This window comes from Mesoplodon mirus, assembly GCF_964341445.2.
Source record: "Mesoplodon mirus genome assembly, chromosome: 4".
NCBI lineage: Eukaryota > Metazoa > Chordata > Mammalia > Artiodactyla > Ziphiidae > Mesoplodon > Mesoplodon mirus.
This window is the reverse complement of record NC_138979.1, coordinates 82,849,356-82,872,378: the sequence shown is the minus strand read 5'-3', so window position 1 is coordinate 82,872,378 and position 23,023 is coordinate 82,849,356. Positions and strand designations below refer to the sequence as shown.

Genomic DNA, 23,023 nt, shown 5'->3' with positions numbered 1-23,023 from the left:
ATTCCAAAGAGGGCAATAAAGATCTTTAGTCTTATAATGAACTTACTAAAACTTTATTTTATTTTTTTTACTGAAGTATAGTTGACGTACAATATTCTACAAGTGACATGTGTACAATATAGTGATTTACAATTTTTAAAGGCTATACTCCATTTGTAGTTATAATAAAATGTTGGCTATATTCCCTGTGTTGTACAATATATCCTTGTAGCTTATTTTGTACTTAATAGCTGTACTAAAACTCCAAAATATAAATCTTACTGTCTCAGTTTCCCCATCTGTAAAGTAAGAAAACAATTCCTCCTAATTCACAGCTTTGTCAAACCCATAAAATGAGATTAGTACAGAAAGAAGCAAACACAGGGAGTTCCAAGTAAAGAGCCCATACACAACACAGAAGCATTAAACTATTTGGGTTGAAATTCAGTTTTTCATCAAGTATCATTCCCAAGTTTTCCTAAAGGCCCCATCTCAAGGGTCAAAGTGACCCTTTGTCACTGGTTCCAGGTCACAAAGTCCCCTATGTTGTTTGATCTCTTGAGTGGCCTACCCTTCAGGGTCATAAGTTTTACCCCCCCCCAAAAAAAATCTCATCTTTGACCAATCAGACATTTATAACCATCCATGCATGCAGCAAAGCTCTTTCCCAAACAGCTGTAATTCTATTATATTTAATCAAAAACACTGAGAACCTATTATGTGCAAGTTACTGTGATAGAAGCTGAAGTTAAAGTGAGAGCAATAAAAACAACAACTCAAGTATAAAGTCTCTACTCAAGATAGACACAGTAAATGAAAAAAGGCATGTAAGCAAAAGTGCAATCACTTAAAGTGCTTGCGGTGTTATAGTAAAGTCTGTACAGAGTAGCTGGGGCCTGGAGAGAGGAGTGATAGATTCCACAGGAGGCTGAAGGTTCAGGAAGGGCTCCATAGAGCCAAATGACAGGAACTGCATACTGAAAGATGAGCAGTTTTCTTTGTGTGTGTGTTGGGGGTAGTGGAGAGGGTTTACTGTGTTTCAGAGAGAGGGAGAGATGCAAAAGCTGTTTTACCGAGCTGAAGGCTAGCACACACAGAGCTGTAACTGGTTTCCCTGAAGTACCACTGACTCAGCATAGGGTCCATAGCTAAACTCCCAAAGGCTGACTTCAAATTTTTTAAAATTCATTGATGCCGTCCAAAAATCCATTACAGAAGCCTGTTTACAACACCATTCCAAAACCCAGGTGCTCTTATGAGTTCCATTTGCATCATGAACTGCTCTGCTAAATAACTATAAAGCAGATCTGGCTTTAATTATTCACAACCACACAAAGAAGAAATCATGAGAAATCTTAAATGACATAAAAATACTGTGAAAAATAATGCCAAGTATTAACTCCCTTAATTGAAAATCACTACCACCTCCTGCTAAGAAATAAGCAGCCCTGTATTCAATATTGCACATCTTGACGTTATTTTGAGTCAATAATCTAGTAATAATTTACTCAGGAATCCACCATAGATCCATCCATTTGAAACAATATCCTACTTAATGCATATCATTTCCCATATATCTCCAGTCAACCACTGCTGATGGGTTAAGAATCAGCCATGTTGGAAGATCTAAATCTACCCAAGAGGCTCCAATTTAATTCACAGGAAAGGGGCTTTTAAAAACTATCCTTTTTGTTCACTTGGTTCATGCTTAAACACTGGGGTGCATCAGAATCATCTGGAGCGCTTATTTAAAAATAGCTTGTAGGGCTCCACCCCAAGCATTCTGATTCAGTAGATCTGGGCTGGGCATGAAAATCTGCATTTTTAACAAGTTTCTAATGATGTTCACACTGATGGTTAGGGACCACACTTTGAAAACCAGTGCTCAAGAACAATTCAGTTGAAAGTCAGTCCGGGTAACTCCTCACACCAATGATTGCTGTGAGCAAACAATGTTTATAGGATCTCTATCTTACATTTGAAAAAGCGATGGCAAGTGGAATTCAGGGCTAAAGCCAACCTCTAAATGTAGAATGTGATATAGGCATCAGGCCTCGAGTTCCCAGGTTAAGAGAGGGTGGTAGCAATTTGAGGGACTGGTAGTGAAACCATCCTTACTCAGAGAGACTAGACAGAAAGGGCAAGAGTTCTGAGTTCAAACCTCTGGTTTCACGTCTTACTAGCTACTGTCCTTCATCTATAATATGGGCCTCACAAGGCTGAGGAGAAAATGTACATAAGTCACCCTACGTGGAAGGTGCTCAGTAAATGTTGTTCCCCTCCTCTTTCTAAGCAAACAAGGGAAAGAGCTGTCAACAGCATGTGCAGAGATGCAAGAGGAAGCCACCCGATATGTTTATACACTTTTGCACTGTCAAAATAAAGGAGATGGGTCTCTCTTAAAAACTACCTATATATTTAAAGTTTCTATCCATCATTTGTGAAATATGCTTATACCATTTAATCCTCACTACCAACACCACCACCACCGCACCCCAGCCCCTCCGCCACAGGCTGTTGTAAAGACACAACTGTTCTCCCTCAGACTGTCGAGGCAGCTCCTCCCTCACCCATTGGTGCTACACCATTCTCCCTCTGCCTCTCACGGTAAAATCCTCGGTGTTCATATCTGTGGCTCTTTGATGCTTTCAATCATTCTACCCAACAAAATCCATTTGTTCTTCGGAATAGCTTATCCATCCTCACATCCATTCAGCACGCTGTAACGGTGAATAGGCCTACTCACTTGATAGTCCCTCACTGCTCTTCCTCTGCTCTCCACACCTCTCAGTCAATGCTCTTTGGGTACTACTTTCATCATGTTACTATCTGCCTAATCAGAAGACCTCCAGTTGCTCTCTATCCTGCTTGACAAATACTATATTCCATCAGTGCTGGCCAAGAAAATTTTCTGCAATGATGGAAATATTCTATATCTGCACAGTCCAAAATGGTAGCCACCAGCCACATGTGGCAACTGAGCACTCTGCAATGGAAGAACTGAATTTTTAATTTTATTTCGTTTAAATTAATTTAAATGGCTACAAGGGGCTAGTGACTACTATACTGTAGATCTATACAATCTCATCTCCACGTACTCTCCCATGTGAACTGTCCTCTCCAGTCAAGCCAGATCCCTCACCACCACTGATAACACCATGTCCATACCTTACTTCTATAGACTGTGTTCCCTTCTCTCGCTCTGCTCTTCCCTTTCTCCACAGCCAAATCTGTCCAGGCTAACAGAGCCCCCCCATCTTTCCCGAAGGCTTCGCTATCATTTCTGCCAACATCTCATTCCTCTCCCTGCTATGAACCGTCACTGTGTAACCATCTGTATAACTCATCCAAGCACCTGAACAAGTACTGCTTGTGCTGTCATTTAATTCTTCAAGCATCTGAGCCCCGGTGAAAGAATCGATTCCTCTAAGACCAGGTCCTCCATTCACTAACAGGTGCTTCACAAATACTTGGTGAATGAGCTAAGGGTACAGAGTACTACATTTTGGTCTTCTTTGGACAGCAAGACTTCTCTTCACTAGAACCAAATGGAAAATTTAACTCCAGCCCCCCTGCCCCATATCCAGATGCTTGGGAAACACCAAGTTATTGTAAAGGCATCATGTACACAGACCCTGAAAAGGCTTTGACCTCTATGTATCTTCATCTGCTCTGAAAATGCCAAGGAAAAATAAGAAAATGCTACCTGCAAATGCAAAATCTGTTAACTTCAAAGCATGTTTCTGGAGATGGATTAAAAAGTCCCAACAGAAGGAAACTGAAGCTCTTGCTCTGTAAAACCATCAAAAGCTAAATTAAGGAACACTTGACTTCCTTATTTCTTCTGGCACTAGTGACAAAGTTGTCATTATTTAAACACAGACCTCAGATCTGGCTGGAAAGAGCCTCCAGGCTACAAAATGTTGGAGCTGACCCATCAGACATGTATTGTTAAGGCTAAGGCAGGTAATTCATTTAAGAGATGAGAAGGCTGATAAAGCTCTCTTTGTAAGAGAAAAATGTGACACAGTAATAGCCAAGCAAGAGGCAAAGCCAGATTAGTTCAACTCCTGCTATGGAAACACATTTCCCAGGAAGAGATAAAATGTTGCTATTACCAAATAGGTCCTCTTCCCCAAAAGGCGGCAACTGAGAAGATTAAAGCTGGGGTAATTTAAATTCTGCAGCCCTTCAGAGCTTTGATTATTTATGCCAACTATACTTATGCAAGAATAAACTGTTTTAATTGCTCATTTTAAACCCGCTTCTTTCTGAGCACATCTCCACTTGCACTCTCATCTTCTGGTACTGTTTGGGCTCTGAGGCCACTTCTGATTAGCACACACACAGCATATTAATCCACTGCACAAAGTCCTCTTCACTGAGGCTGGACACAGAAGTCCAGAGTCAACAAGAATCCAATGTGATGGCAGGAAATCACTCTAAGTTTTTCTCAAGATCTAAATGTGAGTCAAATGGAAAGGCTCTTCTGATTTCCCTTTTTTAAACGGGCTTGGGAATCATTCACAGGATTTGAACCCTAGGTCCACCATAGCTGCAACCTCAGACAAGTCAGTTACCCCTTGGAACCCTCACTTCACTGGCTCTAAAGTGGAAATACTGACCAAATCTTTTGTCTGTTGTGAAGATTAATGAGGGAATGTGTGTAAGTGCCCACCTTACCCTGCCAAGAAGTTCTCAACCAATACCAGCACCCTAACCCACCTCTCCCTTCCTTGAGAAAACAGAGAGCAACATCATCTTAAGAGACAGACCCTATTCTAATAGAAATTATAATCACTGGATATTGTTTTGTTTTGTTCATTTTAAATGAAGAAAGGAATCCAGTGCCGAAGATCTACCTTCCTATGATGTTCTTCTACTGTCAGGATGTTCCAGGCAAACACTTCAGTGCTAAGGAAGAAGAGAAATGCGAAAGGACATAATAAACCAGATCTGTTGGGGTTCTAGAGATTTGTTTTGCAATTAGAATGGCTCTTCCCCTTGAAAATCTAATAAATGTGGGTTTCATTCCAATCATATGGCAGGTAATAAGTATCCCATACATAACCTTGCAGCACGCTTAGAACAGAATTTATACCTCACATCTATCTCTCTGCTTCTAAAAAAGTATTTAGTTTGTGGGCTTCCCTGGTGGCGCAGTGGTTGAGAGTCCGCCTGCCGATGCAGGGGACACGGGTTCGTGCCCCGGTCCGGGAAGATCCCACATGCCATGGAGTGGCTGGGCCCGTGAGCCATGGCCGCTGAGCCTGCTCGTCTGGAGTCTGTACTCCGCAACGGGAGAGGCCACAACAGTGAGAGGCCCGCGTACCGCCAAAAAAAAAAAAAAAAAAAAAAAAAGTATTTAGTTTGTAAGGTAAAAAAAAAATGCCTTTTGGTTTTCCTGAGGGAGACCTAGAGATGTGTTCAACAGACCACAAATCTTGGGGACACCAAAAAAAAACAAGTTTATAATTGAAGGATCTGAGAAATGAACCCCAAGTTTTTCCTCTTTAAATGTGTCCTTATGGTCATTTTAGTTAGTGAATCATCAGCGTCCAATATAAACCTTCTGAGTCAGTGTTAAGAGTCACAACCATCCTTTCTGGAGTGTCATTAACCATAAAGTGCCCAATGCCCACTGGAACACTTTGGCAACCACTAGGGACATTATTCTAATACAGAAAAGCATCAAAGACCTGCAGGAGCTGCACTTTACAAGAGAAATGCCTCACTTACCGTTCAAGGGCCTTGACCTTCCCTTCTCTTCACTGGTCCAGAGCTAAAAAAGCCACCCACCCTCCTGAAGATAAGTATCTGACCAAGTAATTCACCAGGATGGCTATTACTGACTTCCCTACATCCAAAGTTACAACCCACATTTTATTTTTACTCTTATTTTCTACTGAAGAGGGATTTCAATTAATAACTGTAAACTACTCTCCAATGTGTCTACAGCCCAAAAGACATTCTAATCCTTACCTGTTCTACTTTGAAATAGGGTTCAATGCTATCTTTTCAAATATTCCTCTCTTCTTTGGCGTTCCCACAGCTACCTTTTTTCCTCTGACTTACCCACTTACCACCAGACTTATACCACAACTTCTCTGTGTGTGTGCTCTGAATCCTAAATTCAAGCCACTGCCTCCTGCACACTGGCTGGGCTAATTATTTGCAGATCCTGCTACCTGACCAGATCTATCACAACCCCTATGAAACTTCAGGCAAATCCCTCAATCTCTCTGTAGCTCAGTTTCTTCACTCTTCCCGCAGAGTGAGCTCAACCACCCCGAAAACACAATGATCCCTATGACTCATCAAATTGTTCTCCAGTCCTGACCTCTCCTACAAAGTGCATCCCCACACGGAGCGCTGACTATGGGACAATCACTTGGGTGCATCATCGCAACTTTTTCTCCAGAAAAGTAAAGTGATGAGAGGAGAAAGGAAGTGACTTTCTCTGGAATAATCCGGGCCTACTTATTCTTGACCCCTATTGTCTCCTTGTGCCTTGTAGACCTTCAGGTTTGGCCTGGCCACATTTCTTCTAGAATTAGCCTGAGGCTTGAGATAAGAAGCATCCAAAGACCCTTTCATGCTCCTCCTTCAGATGTTTAAAAATCTTTCATCCCCTTCAGCTGTTAGTCTGGGGGAGGATTTATTTACTGTTGCTAATGTCCAGTTGCTAGGTTGCTAGGTCCCCTCGTGCTTAGTGTGTGGGGGTGGTGGTAGGGCCTATTTTGTTTTATAAATACCAACCTTTGCTTCATGTGCCTGGCTTTTTCTTTTATCACCTGATAGCATTCCCCATCCCCTATTCTTTCTGGGAAAAGTGTATGCTTTTTTTTTTCATTGGGGTATGGTTGTTTTACAATGTTGTGTTAGTTTCTACTGTACAGCGAAGTGAAGTAGAGTTCCCTGGAAAAGTCTATGCTTTTATCTTGATAGTGAGAAGGGCTCTAGAGCCAAAGGGTACATGTACTATGTTCATAAAAATTATTAGCAGCCACGTGGTTTGCTGCATGTTGTTTACTGTAAACAAGTGGCTCAGACCATTAGTCCCATAATGGCTAGAGATAATAGTTCAGGACTCAAGAGATATAGGTACTATGTCTAGCATGCCTTTTCAATTCGCTAAATGACTAGGTAGGTTAGTTATTTCACAGAATACATCTCTGGAATAAAATCAGATACTCTAGGCTACACTTTGCAGGGATGCTGTACATATCTCCTTACAATTATAAGGAAGTTACATATGCACAATAGAGACATCGTTGTCACATTTATTTCCTTGTTAGCAATACTTTTAATCACAAACATGACATTACTGACTATTCAGGGCTCACACAAGGTAAACTTAATCAATAATGAAACTTGGGAAACAAATGAGCATCTTTATTTTTTTTAATGAGCAACTTTTAAAAGGCAGTTGTTCTGTCAAAAAGAAGCAAAGTGCTAGAAAATAACTGGCTAACTGGCCTATACTCTTCCAAAATGTCGGTATCATGAAAGACAAAGAAGCAAAGGAACTGTTCCTGATTAAGAGATTAAAGAGACTGTAAATAAATACAGTGTGTAATCCTGGATTAAATCCTGAACTGGAGAGAAGAGGGGAGGAGGATGCTATAAAGGACATTATTGGGATGATCAGAGAAATTTGGATATGGACTTACATTACATAAGAGTATTACATCAATGTTACAATTCCTGTTTTTGTTAACTGTACTGTGTTTCTGAAAGAGAATGTCCCAGTTCTTAAGAAATCTATGCTGAAATATTTATGGAGAATAGGGTATGATGCCTGGGAAAAGCAACTTTCAAACAGTTCAAAAAATATATGTAACACAGAAAATAATAAGCAAATCACATTTAGGCCACACCTAAATGTTAATAAAAGATAAGTAGAGGTGAAGTTGCATTCTTCTAACTTTTCTATAAATGTGAACTTATTTCAAATAAAACATTTTAAAAATTTAAAAACATGGGAAATGGAAGACTAAACTTGGGTTACTTATTTTAAAAAGGACTTTATATGTGCAAGTCTCTATCACATTAAGTGGGATGAGATTTGTGTGTTTTATGTAACAATTACGGACAGCAACTGTGCATGTCAGCTTGGTATACAGAAGACAGACAATGGGTTTGAGAGTCAGGATTTCTGGGTAAAGCCCTAACTTTTGCATATACTAAATGAACCATCTTGAGCTCTTATTTCCTCAAGTATTATGAGGGTAAGAATGAAGCTTCCTCCACCCTCACAAGGTTGCTGTGAGAACCAAATGACATAATGTATTCAAATGTGCGTTTTAAACCAGGAGGTAGTATACGAACATGAACTCTTGTTTTTAAGGAGTTGTCATCCAGAAAGGTTACAGGTGATGCAAATGAGGGTTACACCAGTAGGTGAAGCATTCACGGAAAACCAGAAAATGAAAGGACTACTATGAAATCCTATCATGCACCGTTCACTTAGGTTCACAAATGGACTAAGAGCAAGTTTTGAAAATACATTTTTTTCTCCCCAGAAGCAATTCAACCATGAAAGAATATAAAAACTAAGCAGAAAATTTTAATTACACTGTCCTTTAATAAATGAGAGCCAAATCTGCTTTAAAATGTTCCTCCATTCAAGAAAATCCAATTTACATCTAAAATACGGATCTTAAAGATGACTACAGAGTACTAAAACTATTTTTCCTCAGATGGGTAGTCCAAAATACTATGCTTAAACTGCCTGAGAATCCAGTCTGCCCAGGGCCCACAGCTCCACATTAGGATTAATCCAATATCCCTAAGAGGCCTGACCTGACCCCGAGCCACTGAAGCCTCTGAAGATCAGAGTATACTCAGAGGTGGGTGCTGTGCTGGGCTTCAGACGTGACGAAAGGCAGGCCCTAGGGAGGTCACCCAATGGTCTGTGAAGTGCTTCAAGATCAGGCTTTTCCCTGTCTCCTCCCTGAGTCTCCAACCTCATCTAGGAGAGGACGCACCCCGCCCCCTCTGCACTCTTGAATCTCGGCAGCCATTTTTTCTGTTCGCCACACATATCAAGCCTAGCCCTCACTCTAGAGCTCTGCACTTGTTCCCTTGGGCTAGAACACTGTGCCAGGATCTGCACATGGCGGGCTTCTTCTGGTCATTCAGGTCTCAGCTTAACTGGCCCGCCCCTCAGATGCCTTCCCCGACCACCCAGCCTAAAATAGCCTCTACTCAGGCACAATCACATCACATCCTATTGTTTTATTTACTTTCATTAAACTGTTCTTCCTGATGTTTTCTTGTTTATGATTATCTGCCTTCTCCTCACTATAATACAAGTACCGTAAGAGCAGGGACCCTTCCATTCTGTTCATGGCTAAATTTCCAGCATCCAAAAAGGGGTTTGCACAAAGCGGGCACCTGAATGAAAGAATTCCCCAGCTCCAGCTCAAAATTCACTTCCAGTACTAGTGTGTGATTGAAATTTAAGAACTCCAGGAATAAAAAGTCAAAGACTCACATGCAACCCAGATTTCTGGAACTCCTTCCTCCTCTCTTGATTCAACTTTGCCTTCTCTGCCATAGTCCACTATCCTAATTCCATCCACTCTTATCCACTCAAAGAACTCATCTATTCTCAGAGTCAAAAGTACCAATTTCTTAAAGATGACTCAAACTCTCTCTAGTTCAAAATCAACTTTCTTACTCCATAGCTCCAAGCCCACATCTCCCGCTGTAATCAGGACATCAATATGCCCTTCAACATGTCTAAAGAACAAAGTCATCACCTTCCTTCTTTTCCACATCTGGCAATGGCATCAGCTGTCACTCACACTCAAGTTCTCAATCAACTATCATTCATTCTTTTTCACTCCCCCATCTAATAAAGTACTTAGACCTACTGCTTCTTTTAAATATTTCTTGCATCTGCCACCGCTTCTCCATTTTTACCGCCACTGAACAACCTAGGCCCTCCCCACCCAGAAGGACCCTAGGAAAGCTGTCAACGTTTTTACCACCGCCACCCAAAGGTCCTGCAACTACGATTCTCACACATGCACCTGGCAGTAATCAACATTTTTGTAGAGGCTGAGGGAAAAACCTGACCTGGTAATGTAACTAGCCTGCCTAACACAAAGGGTGTACTTGTGGAATCACAGAGCTGACAGGCGAGGAAACCAAGGCACAGCCAGGTTACGCTACTGGCAGCCGAAGTTCCAGGTTCCACGTGTTCCACTGTGAACAGTTCGCAAAAATAACTCATTACAACAGCTTCATTTAAACACTCAACAGTACTGCCACCTGTACAGTATGGGACATTTCTTACATTTTAACTATTGCAGCTTATTGTGGACACATTTTTATTCAAAGACTGGTTAAGATGATTATTTGGAATATTTGGAATCCAGCCTATTTTTCTTAACTTTCAGGTAAAAGTTCTTCTCAGGATCCAGTGTTTTTCCTTATTAACTAGCAGTTTTCTCTCTTCTGTTGATGACACGTACCCCTAGCATATCTCAAATATAAACTAAAAGAAAAACTTCAACACACTCTATTCTTTTGCTTAGTACTTCTTTCTCTAGGTGCAGAGAACTGACCCCCTTACCAATGGACTGTCCTGTACAGTTACAGTAGTCCCCCCATCCTCAGGGGGGTACATTCACCCCCAGTGAATGCCTGAAACCATGGACAGTACTGACCCATATATATTTTTTTTTCTATACACACACACCTGTGATAAAGTTTAATTTGTAAATCAGGCACAGTAAAGAGATGAACAACAATGACTAATAACAAAATAGAACAATAACCATTATACACTGTAAAAGTGATGTGAATGTGGTCTCTCCCACCCTCTCTCTCAGAATATCTTATTGTACAAATTTAATGCTTTTTCCATCTTAACAAAAGAACTTATCACATACTGTGCCTGTAACTTTTGCAGTTTGAAGTGTGAAAGCAAAATCAGGATGAATCTGTTTTTCCTTCCTCACAATTTCATGGATAGAAGACTCATTCTTACCATAGATCTCAGCAACCTCAGCAAACGAATTTTTTTCTTTCATTATTAAGTCAAGAACCTTCACCTTTTCACTTAAGGAAGCACTTCATGGCTTCTCTTTGGCGTATCTGAATTGCCAGCATCACTACTCTTGCGCTTTGGGGCCATTATTAAGTAAAATAAGGGTCACTTGAACACAGCACGGAGATACTGTGACGGTTGATCTGATAACCCAGACGGATACTAAGTGTTTAGCAGGCAGGACACACTGGACAAAGGGATGATTTAAATACTTCCCCTACAGGACAGAGCAGGATGGTGTGAGATTCCACCATGCTACTCGGAGCAGTGCACAATTTAAAATTTATGCATTGTGGGACTTCCCCGGTGGTCCAGTGGTTTAAGACTCCACACTTCCACTGCAGGGGGCACAGGCTCGTTCCCTGGTTAGGGAACTAAGATCCTGCATGCTGCATAGCATGGCCAAAAATAAATAAATAAAATAAAATTTATGAATTGTTTATTTCTGGAATTTTCCATGTAATATTATCAGTCAATGGTGACTGCAGGTAACTGAAACCACAGAAAGCAAAACCGTGAATAAGGGGGAAACTACTACACTTTTCTTCACCCAAACAGTGTAAATCCCTGAGACTTGGCTTAGTTCACTGAAAATGGAGTACCCTGTTCACTCTTTAAGAAGGGATAACCAATTGCCTCAATAAGTATTACTGCTCATCGACATATTTGAAATCTGAAATTTAAAATAGTCTTCCCCAGTAGAGCCTGCCCAACTTCATTAAACACATAAATCATATATAAAGCACTACTTTATTAAGTATATTCCCCAGAACTGATGTCTAAGAACCTTGCTTCCCTAACAGAGCGAAGCTTTTTTAAGCTTCATAAGCTTTACAGTGGTTTCTATAACTAAGCCCAGAAAATAGATTTAAATCACAATTTACCATCATCGATGAGCTGTGTGACCTTATCACAGTATCTTCAGAACTCATTTCCTCATCTCTAAAACGGAGAGGTTGAAGCAGATATTATCTGAAGTCTCTATTAACTCTAAAGTTCTCAAATTCCATAATGGCAAGTTCAGAAAACTTCTAACTGATCTCTCTGCCTCTACTCTCTCCTTCTAAATTATCCAGCACACTACCACCAATTAATTTTCCCAAACTAATACTGTATTAGCTTCCTATTGTTGTTACAACAAATTACCACAAACTCAGAGGCTTAAAAGAACACAAATTTTATTATCTTACAGTTCTGAAGGCCAGAGGCCTGAATGACTTTCACGGGGCTAAAATAAAGATGTCTGCGTTCCTTCTAGAGGCTCTGAGGAAAAACTGTTCCCTGGCTTTTCCCAGCTTCTAAAGGTGGCATTCCTTGGCTCACGGACCCTTCCTCCTTTTTCAAAGCCAGCGGCGTGGCATCTACAAATCTCTCTCTGACTCCCTCTCTCACTTACAGGAATCTTTATGATTACACTGGGCTACCCATATAATTAAAGGATAATCTCCAGTTTCAAGATCCTCAGCTTAATGAAATCTGTGAAGTCCCTTTTGCCATGTGAGATAAACATTCACAGGTTCTGGGGATTAAGACATAGACTCACTTGAGGAACCATTATTCTGCCTACCACAACTACGTAGTTATATCAGCCCCCTGATCAAACACGTTCAATGGCCAAAAGCAGACAGAGACATCAGAAGAAAACTACAGAATATATCTTTTATACAAAGACACAAAAATCCTCAACAAAATACGAGCAAACCAAATCTAGCAACACACAAAAAGGATTATACACCATGACCAAATGAGATTAATCCCAGGAATGCAAGGTTGGTTTAACATTCAAAAATCAATCAATGTAATTCAGTAATGGAATGAAAGAAAAAACCCACACAATCATCTCAATAGAGAAAACATTCAACAAAATCCAACACTTTTTCATGATAAAAATACTCAAATTAGGAACAGAAGGGAACTTCCCCAACCTGATAAAGGCATCTACGAAAACCCACAGCTAGCAACATCATACTAATCTTAATGGTGAAAGACCAGATGCTTTCCCTTTAAGATCAAAAACAAGACAAGGATGTCTGCTCTCGCCACTTTTATTCAACTCTGCATTGGAGGTTCTACTCAGGGCAACTAGGCAAGAAAAAGAAATAAAATAAAAAGATTGGAAAGGGAAAAAACTATTTTCATCATCTTGGATGCAGAAAATCCTAAGGAATCCACTAAAAAAGTACTAGCTAATAAACAAGTTCAGCAAGGTTGTAGATTAAAAGATCAATGCACAAAAATTAGTTGTATTTATATACTAGCAATGAGCAACCTAAAAATGAAATTAAGAAAATATCATTCACAATAGCATCAAAAAGGATAAAATACTTCGGAATAAAATTCACAAAAATAAAAGGCATGTACACTGAAAACTACCAATATAAATCACTGCTGAAAGAAACTGACCTAATGAAGGATGACCTAAATGAAAGGAACAGAATTGAGTGTCCAGAAGTAATTCCTTACATTTATAATCAACTGATTTTCAACAAAGGTGCCCCAGAAAATTCAATGGGGAAAGAATAAAATTGGATGACTACCAAAAAAATTGCTGTTCAAAGCAGCATTATTCATAATAGCCAAAAAGCGGAAACAGCCTAAATGCCCATCAGCTGAGGAGTGGGTAAATAAAATGCAGTAGGTCCATATAATGGAATATTATTTGTCAATAAAAAGGAACAAAGTACTTATACTTACTCTAACATATACCTTATATACATGATGCTAAGTGAAAGAAACCAGTGATAAAAGGCCAGGTACTGCATGACTCCATTTATATGAAATTTCCAGAACAGGTAAAACCACAAAGAAAGAAAGTAGATAGTGGGTGCCATGGGCTGGAGGAGGGGGAATTGATGAGTGGCTGCTAAAGGGTGCGGAGTTTCTTTTGGGGTGATAAAAATGTTCTGAAGTTAACACAACTGTGAATATACTAAAAACCATAAATTAGTGGATTTTATGGTGTATGAATTTTATCTCAATAAAGTTGTTCGGGACTTCTCCGGTGAGAAGTTAAGTCTCCGCGCTCCCAATGCCTGGGTTCGATCCCTGGTCAGGGAACTAGATCCCACATGCATGCCACAACTGAGAGTTCTCATGCCACAACTAAGAAGCCCACCTGCCGCAACTAAGACCCGGCGCAACCAAATGAATAAATAAATATAAATATTTTTTAAAAAACAAACCAAAAAATAAAGTTGTTTTCTTAAGTCCAAGGTATTCAATTCATGTGCAAACCCACTGGTGAACATAATAAATTGTCTCCAAGTAGTCTGGAAAGAAAATATGAACATAAAATATCTTCTAAGGACACATATATTTTTCTTTGTATGTTACATTTAGCATAGAGATAAACTATGGAGCATGATCACATGAATGCTCTATAATAGAAAGGTATATGACTTTTATTAACACGGCATGGTTAAAAATAAATACATACAATGAACAGTCTGTTTAAACACCATTAAAAGCTCCTCAGCGGTCACAAAATAAACTCTGAGCGCCTTCTTGTGTGCTTTCACAACTAAGCGTCACCCACCTCTTCAGACTTATCTCCCATCACCCCCAACACAAATTCAGCAGGGCCAGACTTTCCACTACCATCCTTCCCCGCTCACTGAACAACATGCTCACTGCCACTCATCCCTCTACCATCTGGTCTGTGTCTTGAACAAATTCTGAGGATTTTTCAGCCAACAAAATGATCCTTAATCTTCAAGACCTGACTGAAGTCCTGCCCCATCAAAAAAGTTTTTTTCACGTCTCCAGACCATACCAACCCCAAAACCTCCAGCCTCTCACAAGTCTAACTATCCATACCTCTAAGCCAGCTCCTCACCAAACAGGCACTTTTCACCACTCTGATTCAGATAATTCACTCTTACAACAGTTTTTTTTTAAAAAAAAACAAACACACACACCTAGAATTTAGTTTTTCCAGCCTCGATTCATTCATTTATCCATTTCATCTTATAATTCCCTCACTTTAGGGAGATGATACATCAGCTTTCACCCAGATACTTAAAGTAAATAGCACTTTTGTCAATGAAAGAGTGCCACCTAGTCGTGGCACAGGGTAACTGACCATGGCAGTAGGAAGCTACTTTTACAGAAATGCACTGTACGTAAAAATAAGCCGGAGTATCGTTTGTCAGGGCAATGCAATTGTTTTATACACGCATCTTATCACCACGATCAGTCTACCTCACAAGTCTTACGGGCATTATTTGTTCTCCGCTCAGTACCATGCATTATTATCATATAATATTTACTAAATTTCTTAAGTGTATTATGCCAATAAATTCATGTGTAGACGGTTAAAAATTCCTCTGATAATCACATGAGAGCATTTTTTGAGTTTATTATAAGAATTAAACAGCAAAAGTAAGTATAAAATGAAATCTTGCGATATACTCACATATAATGGAGCTTGTTGTGGATTAAGTTTCATGACCCAGGACACTGAAACAGAAAAGGGAGAAATAAATGAGAATAAAATTAAAAGTTATCGTCAAAAATCTAAAACCCTCCAAAAGTCTTAGATGTCAAGCAAGGTTACAAAAGCACAATCAGAAGTCTGAGATTACTGGATGCCGGGCTTTCCTTAGAGGTTTGGGGAGGCAAGAAGATCAAAGATTGCAGAATGCCTTATAGCCCCGATTCCATCTTTTCAAGTGGGGAGAAAGATTTTCTGATTGAAAAATAAAGACAAAAGGCTTCACTGTCATACAAGAAGTTTCAACAACAAACCAACAGGATATTAAAATCAGTTACCAAAGCAAGAACAGCGTGTGTGCAGTTATACTTTTACATAATCCCCCAAACTCACATAATGCTACCTAACCAGGGATCCCCCCCAGTCTCACTGGGGTGCTTAGGGTAGAAGGGATCTGCAGACCACTAGAGAGCCCTCTTCCTCTCAACCCTCCTCTCAGAGAAGGGGGGCTACTGCTGGCCTCCAACAGCTAGAAGTTGTCACTTTCCTCAAAATTAATAGCTGGATTCCCTGTGGTTACCTGCACTAAATGAATTCTCACAAACATCTTAGGAAGAACTTTAGAGGAGACTTCCAGCATTACATAATACATTTGTGAATATTGAGAATAGCATGTTCTTAAAAGTTTAACTTGGTAATTTGACCAGGATTTCCTCTAAGCCAAAATGATCATCGTCCAGTATTGTGTACTTCAGAAGGGCAGGTCTTTTGCCAAATACAATGAATTTGAGAATAAGCTGATTCCATCATCACAAGAGTCAGAGAAGCAGACCCAAGTGATTTCATTATAATCAACTTTAAGTGACTTACCCATGATAGGGGACTGGATTAAATTATTATCCAGCAATATAAAAAACAACAGTACAGGAATGTCATTCATACATACAAAAAAAGATAAAATCCCATATGTGGTATTATACCAGACCAGATCACAAAAGCGTAACAATTAATTGAAGTCCCAACAGCATAAACTGGAGGTTATCCAAGACCAAATTTTAGAATAAAAAGCAATGCCTTAGCAACCGTGCATAACTCCAATAACAGAATCCTCTCAATATTAAAACTCTCACAAATCTGCCAGTTTGGTCAGGCTGTGTGTGTCTGAGGATCAAGGCTTGCCCAAAACATACAGTTAGCACACACCTGTGGAAAAAAAATCTATAACCAGGCTCCTAAGCACAATCACCTCCAACCAGCAGGCCACGGGTTTCACTGTGTTCTGCTGGAAGACATGCTCACAGCCAGGGAGCCCCCGCAATGACTGACCACCTCCCTGCCTGCCCTGTTCATCCTCTGGTCTACCCGCCACACACACACATTGTAAGAGACTTCCCAGCTCAGGGCACTCTTTCCTTCCTGCCAGCCTTCATTTAATGGTTTTGTACCCATAGGTGCTAAAAATCACCCGCAAAAATCCACACTGAAAACCAAGCTTGAGAAATGTAGCAATAACCAACGCTTTTAGTAGAAAAATAGAGATTTCCTGCCCATCAGATGCAAATAGCAAGCATAGATTAAAAAAAAAAAAAAGAAAGACTGAAGATTGAGTATTTTCTCAATGCATTAAATATCCATTTAATTTAAAATTAAGCTCACTGTGCTCACTGGTCTTTTAATCAGCTTTCCAGGTCCTATTCAGACTTACCTGGGACAAAAGACTAAAAGAACCTATAAATTTATGAACCAATTTGCCTTAACTAACTTCTGAAGTGTTCCTGTCATCCCAAGCAGAAGAAATATCAGTGAAAACCAAAACAGGAATTAACACTTTGTAATCCATAAGGTTTGGAGAAATCCACAGAGACTAACTAGTGACTTAACAGCCCTCTGATGCTTCTTGATTTGCCAAAAAAACTAAAATGACCTGTATAAGGACCACAAACATCAACTTATCTGATGTTCCCACTGCATTTGACGAAAGATCTGGTGAAACTCACTTGGCTCTAAGGGCTGATGCCATCTGGACTGTCTGCAATCATGAACTTGCCTAAACTTATTTCAAAGCCAAACCCATACAAGTTATTCTGATATGAGGATTAAAGAAGGATGACAAAGTGTCTGTCCACTCACACTGGTCAAAGGGACAGGTCATCGTTGTGTTGGCAACACAGCCGTTGAAAGAATACATCTGTCAAAAGTCATCGAGGTAATGACCCCAGAAGCATCAAATTGGTAAATTCACATTGCCTTTAGGCTTCTTCAATGCTGACACACCAAGGGAAAGCGAGGACTAACATTTATAGAGCTTTATATCCAATATAATTTTTAATCCCCATAAAAAGATATTATTCTCTCCCATTTCATTGGGAAGGAAGAGTTCTTTTAATGATTAAATTATTTAATATCAACATCAAGAGGTGGGAGAACCCAGATTCAAACCCCATCTAACGCCACAAATTGACTTGCCCTACGTCTAGCCCTCATTCTACAAGGAATACAGACTCTCTTTAACTTTGTTGATTCAACTGTCACTGGGCGTCTCCCATGTGCCAGGCACCGTACTCAAGGCACTGAGAGTACAGAAGCTTCACAGAGCTTATCCTAGGAGTAACACAGATAAATAAAGCATTAAAATAAACGGTTTTCAGATAGTGATTAGTGAGTGCTATTGAGAAAAATAAAACAGAGAAGAGGGAACAGGAAATGAGTAGGATACAGTTTTAAATATGGTGCTGAGGGAAGGCCTCTGTGAGGTGACTTTTACCCAAAAAATGAAAGAGATCAAGAAAGCTAGTAATACAGATAATAGATGAAAGACCCTCAAACTGGTCCTAAAACTGAAAACTCAGAGTTCCGATGCTAAACCATCGAAAACTTGCTACGTATAATGCCTCAACTTATTTCACACATTTAAACAAACTTACTTTACTTACTTGAGAACTGTGTTCGAAAAAAAGGAGCATATTACAGGAAGGCAGTCTTTTGGGTCAAAGTAAATGCACTTAAAAATCAGCATATACACCAAGGCCAATTTGGAGATCACTGGACTCTTTGCTTTGCCAACAGAATTTTTATCAAGCTTTCCCAAATGGAAAATTAAAGAATTGCACTATGTCCATCCAATCATTTCATCAAGGAATTTTAAGAGAGAAAACCCTGGAATTTCTTCCTTACCCAAAACTAACTAGTGAGTGACCTTGCACAAGTTCACAAGTTTACTGGGCTGCTTCCATGTAACACAAGCACAACATGTGACAGACACAGTGGGACAGTAAAGGCTGCATGCCATTTGAAAGAGACCATGAAGAAAAGGAACTATCAAAACTCAAAGATTTAAATGATGTGATTTTAAGTATGTTCACCAACTCTGCCACTCAGTAGTAACCTGCTACAGTTCCGAGGAGTCATAAATTCAGGGAGTGTGAAATAATTACAAGCACAGTAATTAAGTATTTTTATTCTTCCCACATTTTGCATTTTATTTCAAAATGCTCAAAGGAAAAACAAATTTAATAGTTTGCTATTGTATAAATGTCACACGTTCACTTTACGTCAAAACAAGACTTAACCAATTTTAATACAACTATCTCAATTATATAAATCTACACACTCGCACAACACCCCAATGAAGAAGTCTCAGGGTGCTGCTGATTATGATTAGACTTTGTGCTGATGATCCCTTCTTGCACTTTAACATAAACTATCACCATAGGGTGCAATGCACAAACCATCATCAGAATGTACACCAGTTTTGTACGAACATTAACAGTAGCAAAAGTTTTGGAATATTCTGCAATTCACTCTACCTGAAAATGACTGTGTAGAAACTCAGTCACTATACAGGATCACAGAGAAACTCAGGCAAGAAGTGATACGCCTGTTTCATTAGTTTGGGGGAAGTAAAGGACGGAAAGCACTTCTACCAACCAATGTGCCTGAGCAAACGAATGCAAAACCTTAGAAGCTACAAAAAAAACAAAAAAAATTTACACACCTAAATAAAACTTGGTGTCAGGGCTTCCCTGGTGGCGCAGTGGTTGAGAGTCTGCCTGCCAATGCAGGGGACACGGGTTCGTGCCCGGGTCCGGGAAGATCCCACATGCCGCGGAGCGGCTGGGCCCGTGAGCCATGGCCGCTGAGCCTGCGCGTCGGGAGCCTGTGCTCCGCAATGGGAGAGGCCACAACGGTGAGAGGCCCGCGTACCGCAAAAATAATAATAATAATAAAAATAAATAAAAATAAAAAAACTTGGTGTCCACAACAGGTGTCAGCAAACATTTTTGTAAAGAGCCAGATGGTAAATATTTTAGGCTTTGCAGGTCATATGGTCTGTGCTGCAATATGTAAATGACTTGGGTGGGGCCATGTTCCAATAAAACTTTATTTACAAAAAGAAGAAGAAGGCTAGATTCAGCTAGTGGGCCACAGAATACCAACTCCTGGTCAAAAACTTTAAAAAGTACCTCTTAATAATCCAAAGAAGCACTATGTCCTCACTCAACAGTTTTATATGCCTCAAAGAATATTTTCATCTAAAAAAACACTTCTCAATACAGGAAAGGCATAGGGTGTGGCACAATATTCTCGAGATGAGAAATCAGATTAAATGGGTAGGCATCCAAGTTCTCTACTAATAAACTGTATGAGCAAGTCACTTAACTTGTCTGAGTCTCAGCCTCCTTATGTGTAGAAACGGCATAATAACTGCTGCCTATATTATGGAGTTGGTGTAAGAATCAAAAGCAAGTGCCAAGTACTAATGTAGAATGTCTCCAGGGTATACTGTGTGAATACAGTGAGATGCCAAACAGTACGCATAGTATCCTCTTTTTGTGTAAGAAAGGGAGAAATAAGAATATATATTCATGTTTGCTAGTATCTGCATAAAGAAACACTGGAAGGATACATTAGAAACTAATAAAACTGGATATGAAAGGTGAGGGTCACACGGTAGAAGAGGATGTGGGTGGGAGAATGACTTCTTAATAAATCTTTTTATATTGAATTGAAAAAAAAAAAAAGTGCCAAGTAAAGCACTTAAGCACACTTGCCAGGCACAGAGTAGAAGCCACTGTTCCTTCTTCCTGGCAGAGTCTCTGGGTCTCAGTGGAGACTACCTCATAAAATACTTTGAAAAGTATAAATGGTTAAATGAAAGGCTTCAGGTAGCAAGAGATGCATTTCTGTCTTAAAACAAGTTGGTGGGTAAAGTAGAATTGCAAAATATAACAAAATAACCATAGTAAAGGATCTGGAGGAACAAATACCAAAATGTTAAATATACGTATTTCTGGGGATTACAGGGAATTTTCATTCCTAAATTATCAGTTTCTTAATTGTAACTATTCAAACAATGAACAGATACTACTTTTGCAATCAGAAAGGAAACATTACACACAGAACATCTGGTTTAAGTCCCCGGTCATTCAGTGTATCGCAACTGACCTAGAAATGAGTAAAAAGACCTTTTTTTTCCTAAATGAAAACACTGAATAAATCTACAATCTTTACTAAAGGTCCCTGGAGCTAATAAAAGCAAAGCAATTAAAACAAGAATGTCTGCACCCATACGTTTGTAAACTTAAACCAAACTCACTATTCTTTAGCCACAGCCACACATTACACTAAACAAGCCTTTAACAGGTGCTCCACCCTTAATGAAATGCCCAAGGGGAGGTGGCGGGAGGGGGAGCGAATCACAGGCCCCCCTCAACACCGTATCAGGAAATTATACTGCAGGCTGCAAACTCTCTTGAACCTGTGAGCGTGGAGATCTCAGCCCATTTCCTAAGGACCAGCTGTCCGTCTCTGACAAACCTATCACTTCAATTGGTTTTTGCAAATGATTTTTGTCATCCACAACAGGAAAGCTTCTAAATCCACAAAAAAGATGTGCAGCCCCCAGTCTCATTAGGAGGAGGACAGCTGTTTGGGACACAGTCAAGTGTAAACAGAGTATTTTTACCTGCAGGGTACTTCCATGGCAAAATGTGCTTCAAATGAATTTCCCTGGCCAGAGACCCTGCTAAGACTGGGCTACAGTAAACCCTTCGAAACCCACAAACATTTGGGGCGAGGGTTAACATGGAAATGACAATGCATACTCTGTATTCTTGCAAAACCGTCAACATTCAGGTCTTCCTCAAGGAAAATAACAAGATCCAAAGACTCCTTCCTTCATTCCTAAGGAGTCTGGGCTGGTGGCTATAAACATGTTATGAACTGGTTGAGGGTGGGAGCCAGGAATTCTGAACAATAGAAAAAGAAGCACAGTACAAAGAGCAGACAGACTCTTCCTGGGGAGGATGTCAAGTTATACAAAAAATATAGAATACTGCATGTACAAAATACATTTCCTGAATTAGGGACTGAGAAAATCTTACAGAAGCCTCATAAATGTCCAAGTTCTTCTGTTTAAAAAGATGCACTGGGGCCTCCCTGGTGGCGCAGTGGTTGAGAGTCCGCCTGCCGATGCAGGGGATACGGGTTCGTGCCCCGGTCTGGGAGGATCCCATATGCCGCGGAGCGGCTGGGCCCATGAGCCATGGCCGCTGGGCCTGCGCATCCGGAGCCTGTGCTCCGCAACGGGGGAGGCCACAACAGTGAGAGGCCCGCATACCGCAAAAAAAAAAAAAAAAAAAAAAAAAAAAAGATGCACTGATTAATAACTGAGCAGTTTGCTCTAAGCAGTGATTCTCAAATCTTAGTGCACATGAGCATCCACTGGAGCCTTCTTAAATAATGCCGACTCTTGCCCAGTCCCCTCCCCCCACTTCCACCATCAGAGTCCAAATGAGAAGACCAAACCTTGTGATGTTTTTGCTTTGAAATCATGGCCCACACTTCTGGAAACAATGGTGTTGAGATCCATAACACATGTCTGATTCTCTCACGGCACAGTAAGCCTTGCTCTGTCCCACCATCTCATGACACGGTACTTACTACACACCAAGAAAAAAGCAAAGCACTAGTCAGAACTGGGGTGAGATGGGAAGAGGGGCCTACTGCAGGTAGTCAGGACATGAAAAGAATGAAGAATCTAACAAAGTGCAATACTCACAGTAAAACAAAAGGATTCAGCAAACTAAGACAAAACCCAAGCAACAAAACACTAACACCCACATTCACTCATTTAATTTCTTCTTTATCAGTGCTGGATTACCCAATAGGCAGAATGATCCTAAACTTAGGGCAAACATACACACGCAAAGTAATTATCGTGGAATAAAAAAATCAGAACTCTTTCCACGATAATTAACTAATTAAAATAATTAAGAAATTAAACTTAATTTTAAAACTCTGACTTTCTTACACTCATCTTAGAGCTTGCTCTAAAATTCATATGGGAGAGTACACCATAGTCTTTTTAGAGCTTAAGGGCTCCTTTTCTTTATATATGTATATAATTTCTGCCTGGCACATAAAGACTCAATAATGGGAGATAATCTCATATTTCTGAGCCCTTAGAATATTCCACGTACAGCTAGATGCTGAGCTTTAGGGATAAACACCACATGGCCGGTACCAATTTCATAAGTGACACATTAAGT

General features: G+C 40.0%; 1 protein-coding gene across 8 annotated transcripts in view; it reads right to left on the bottom strand.

Moving 5' to 3' along the window:
- AKAP13 (A-kinase anchoring protein 13) overlaps nt 1–23,023 on the bottom strand; it is a 369,334-nt gene that overhangs the window by 256,073 nt on the left and 90,238 nt on the right. For all 8 annotated transcript variants that reach the window (XM_082618886.1, XM_082618888.1, XM_082618887.1 and 5 more), the window contains exon 2: nt 15,456–15,499. In XM_082618886.1, coding sequence (XP_082475012.1) covers nt 15,456–15,488 — 33 coding nt within the window. In that variant the 5' untranslated portion in view covers nt 15,489–15,499. The remainder of the gene's footprint in view (nt 1–15,455; nt 15,500–23,023) is intronic.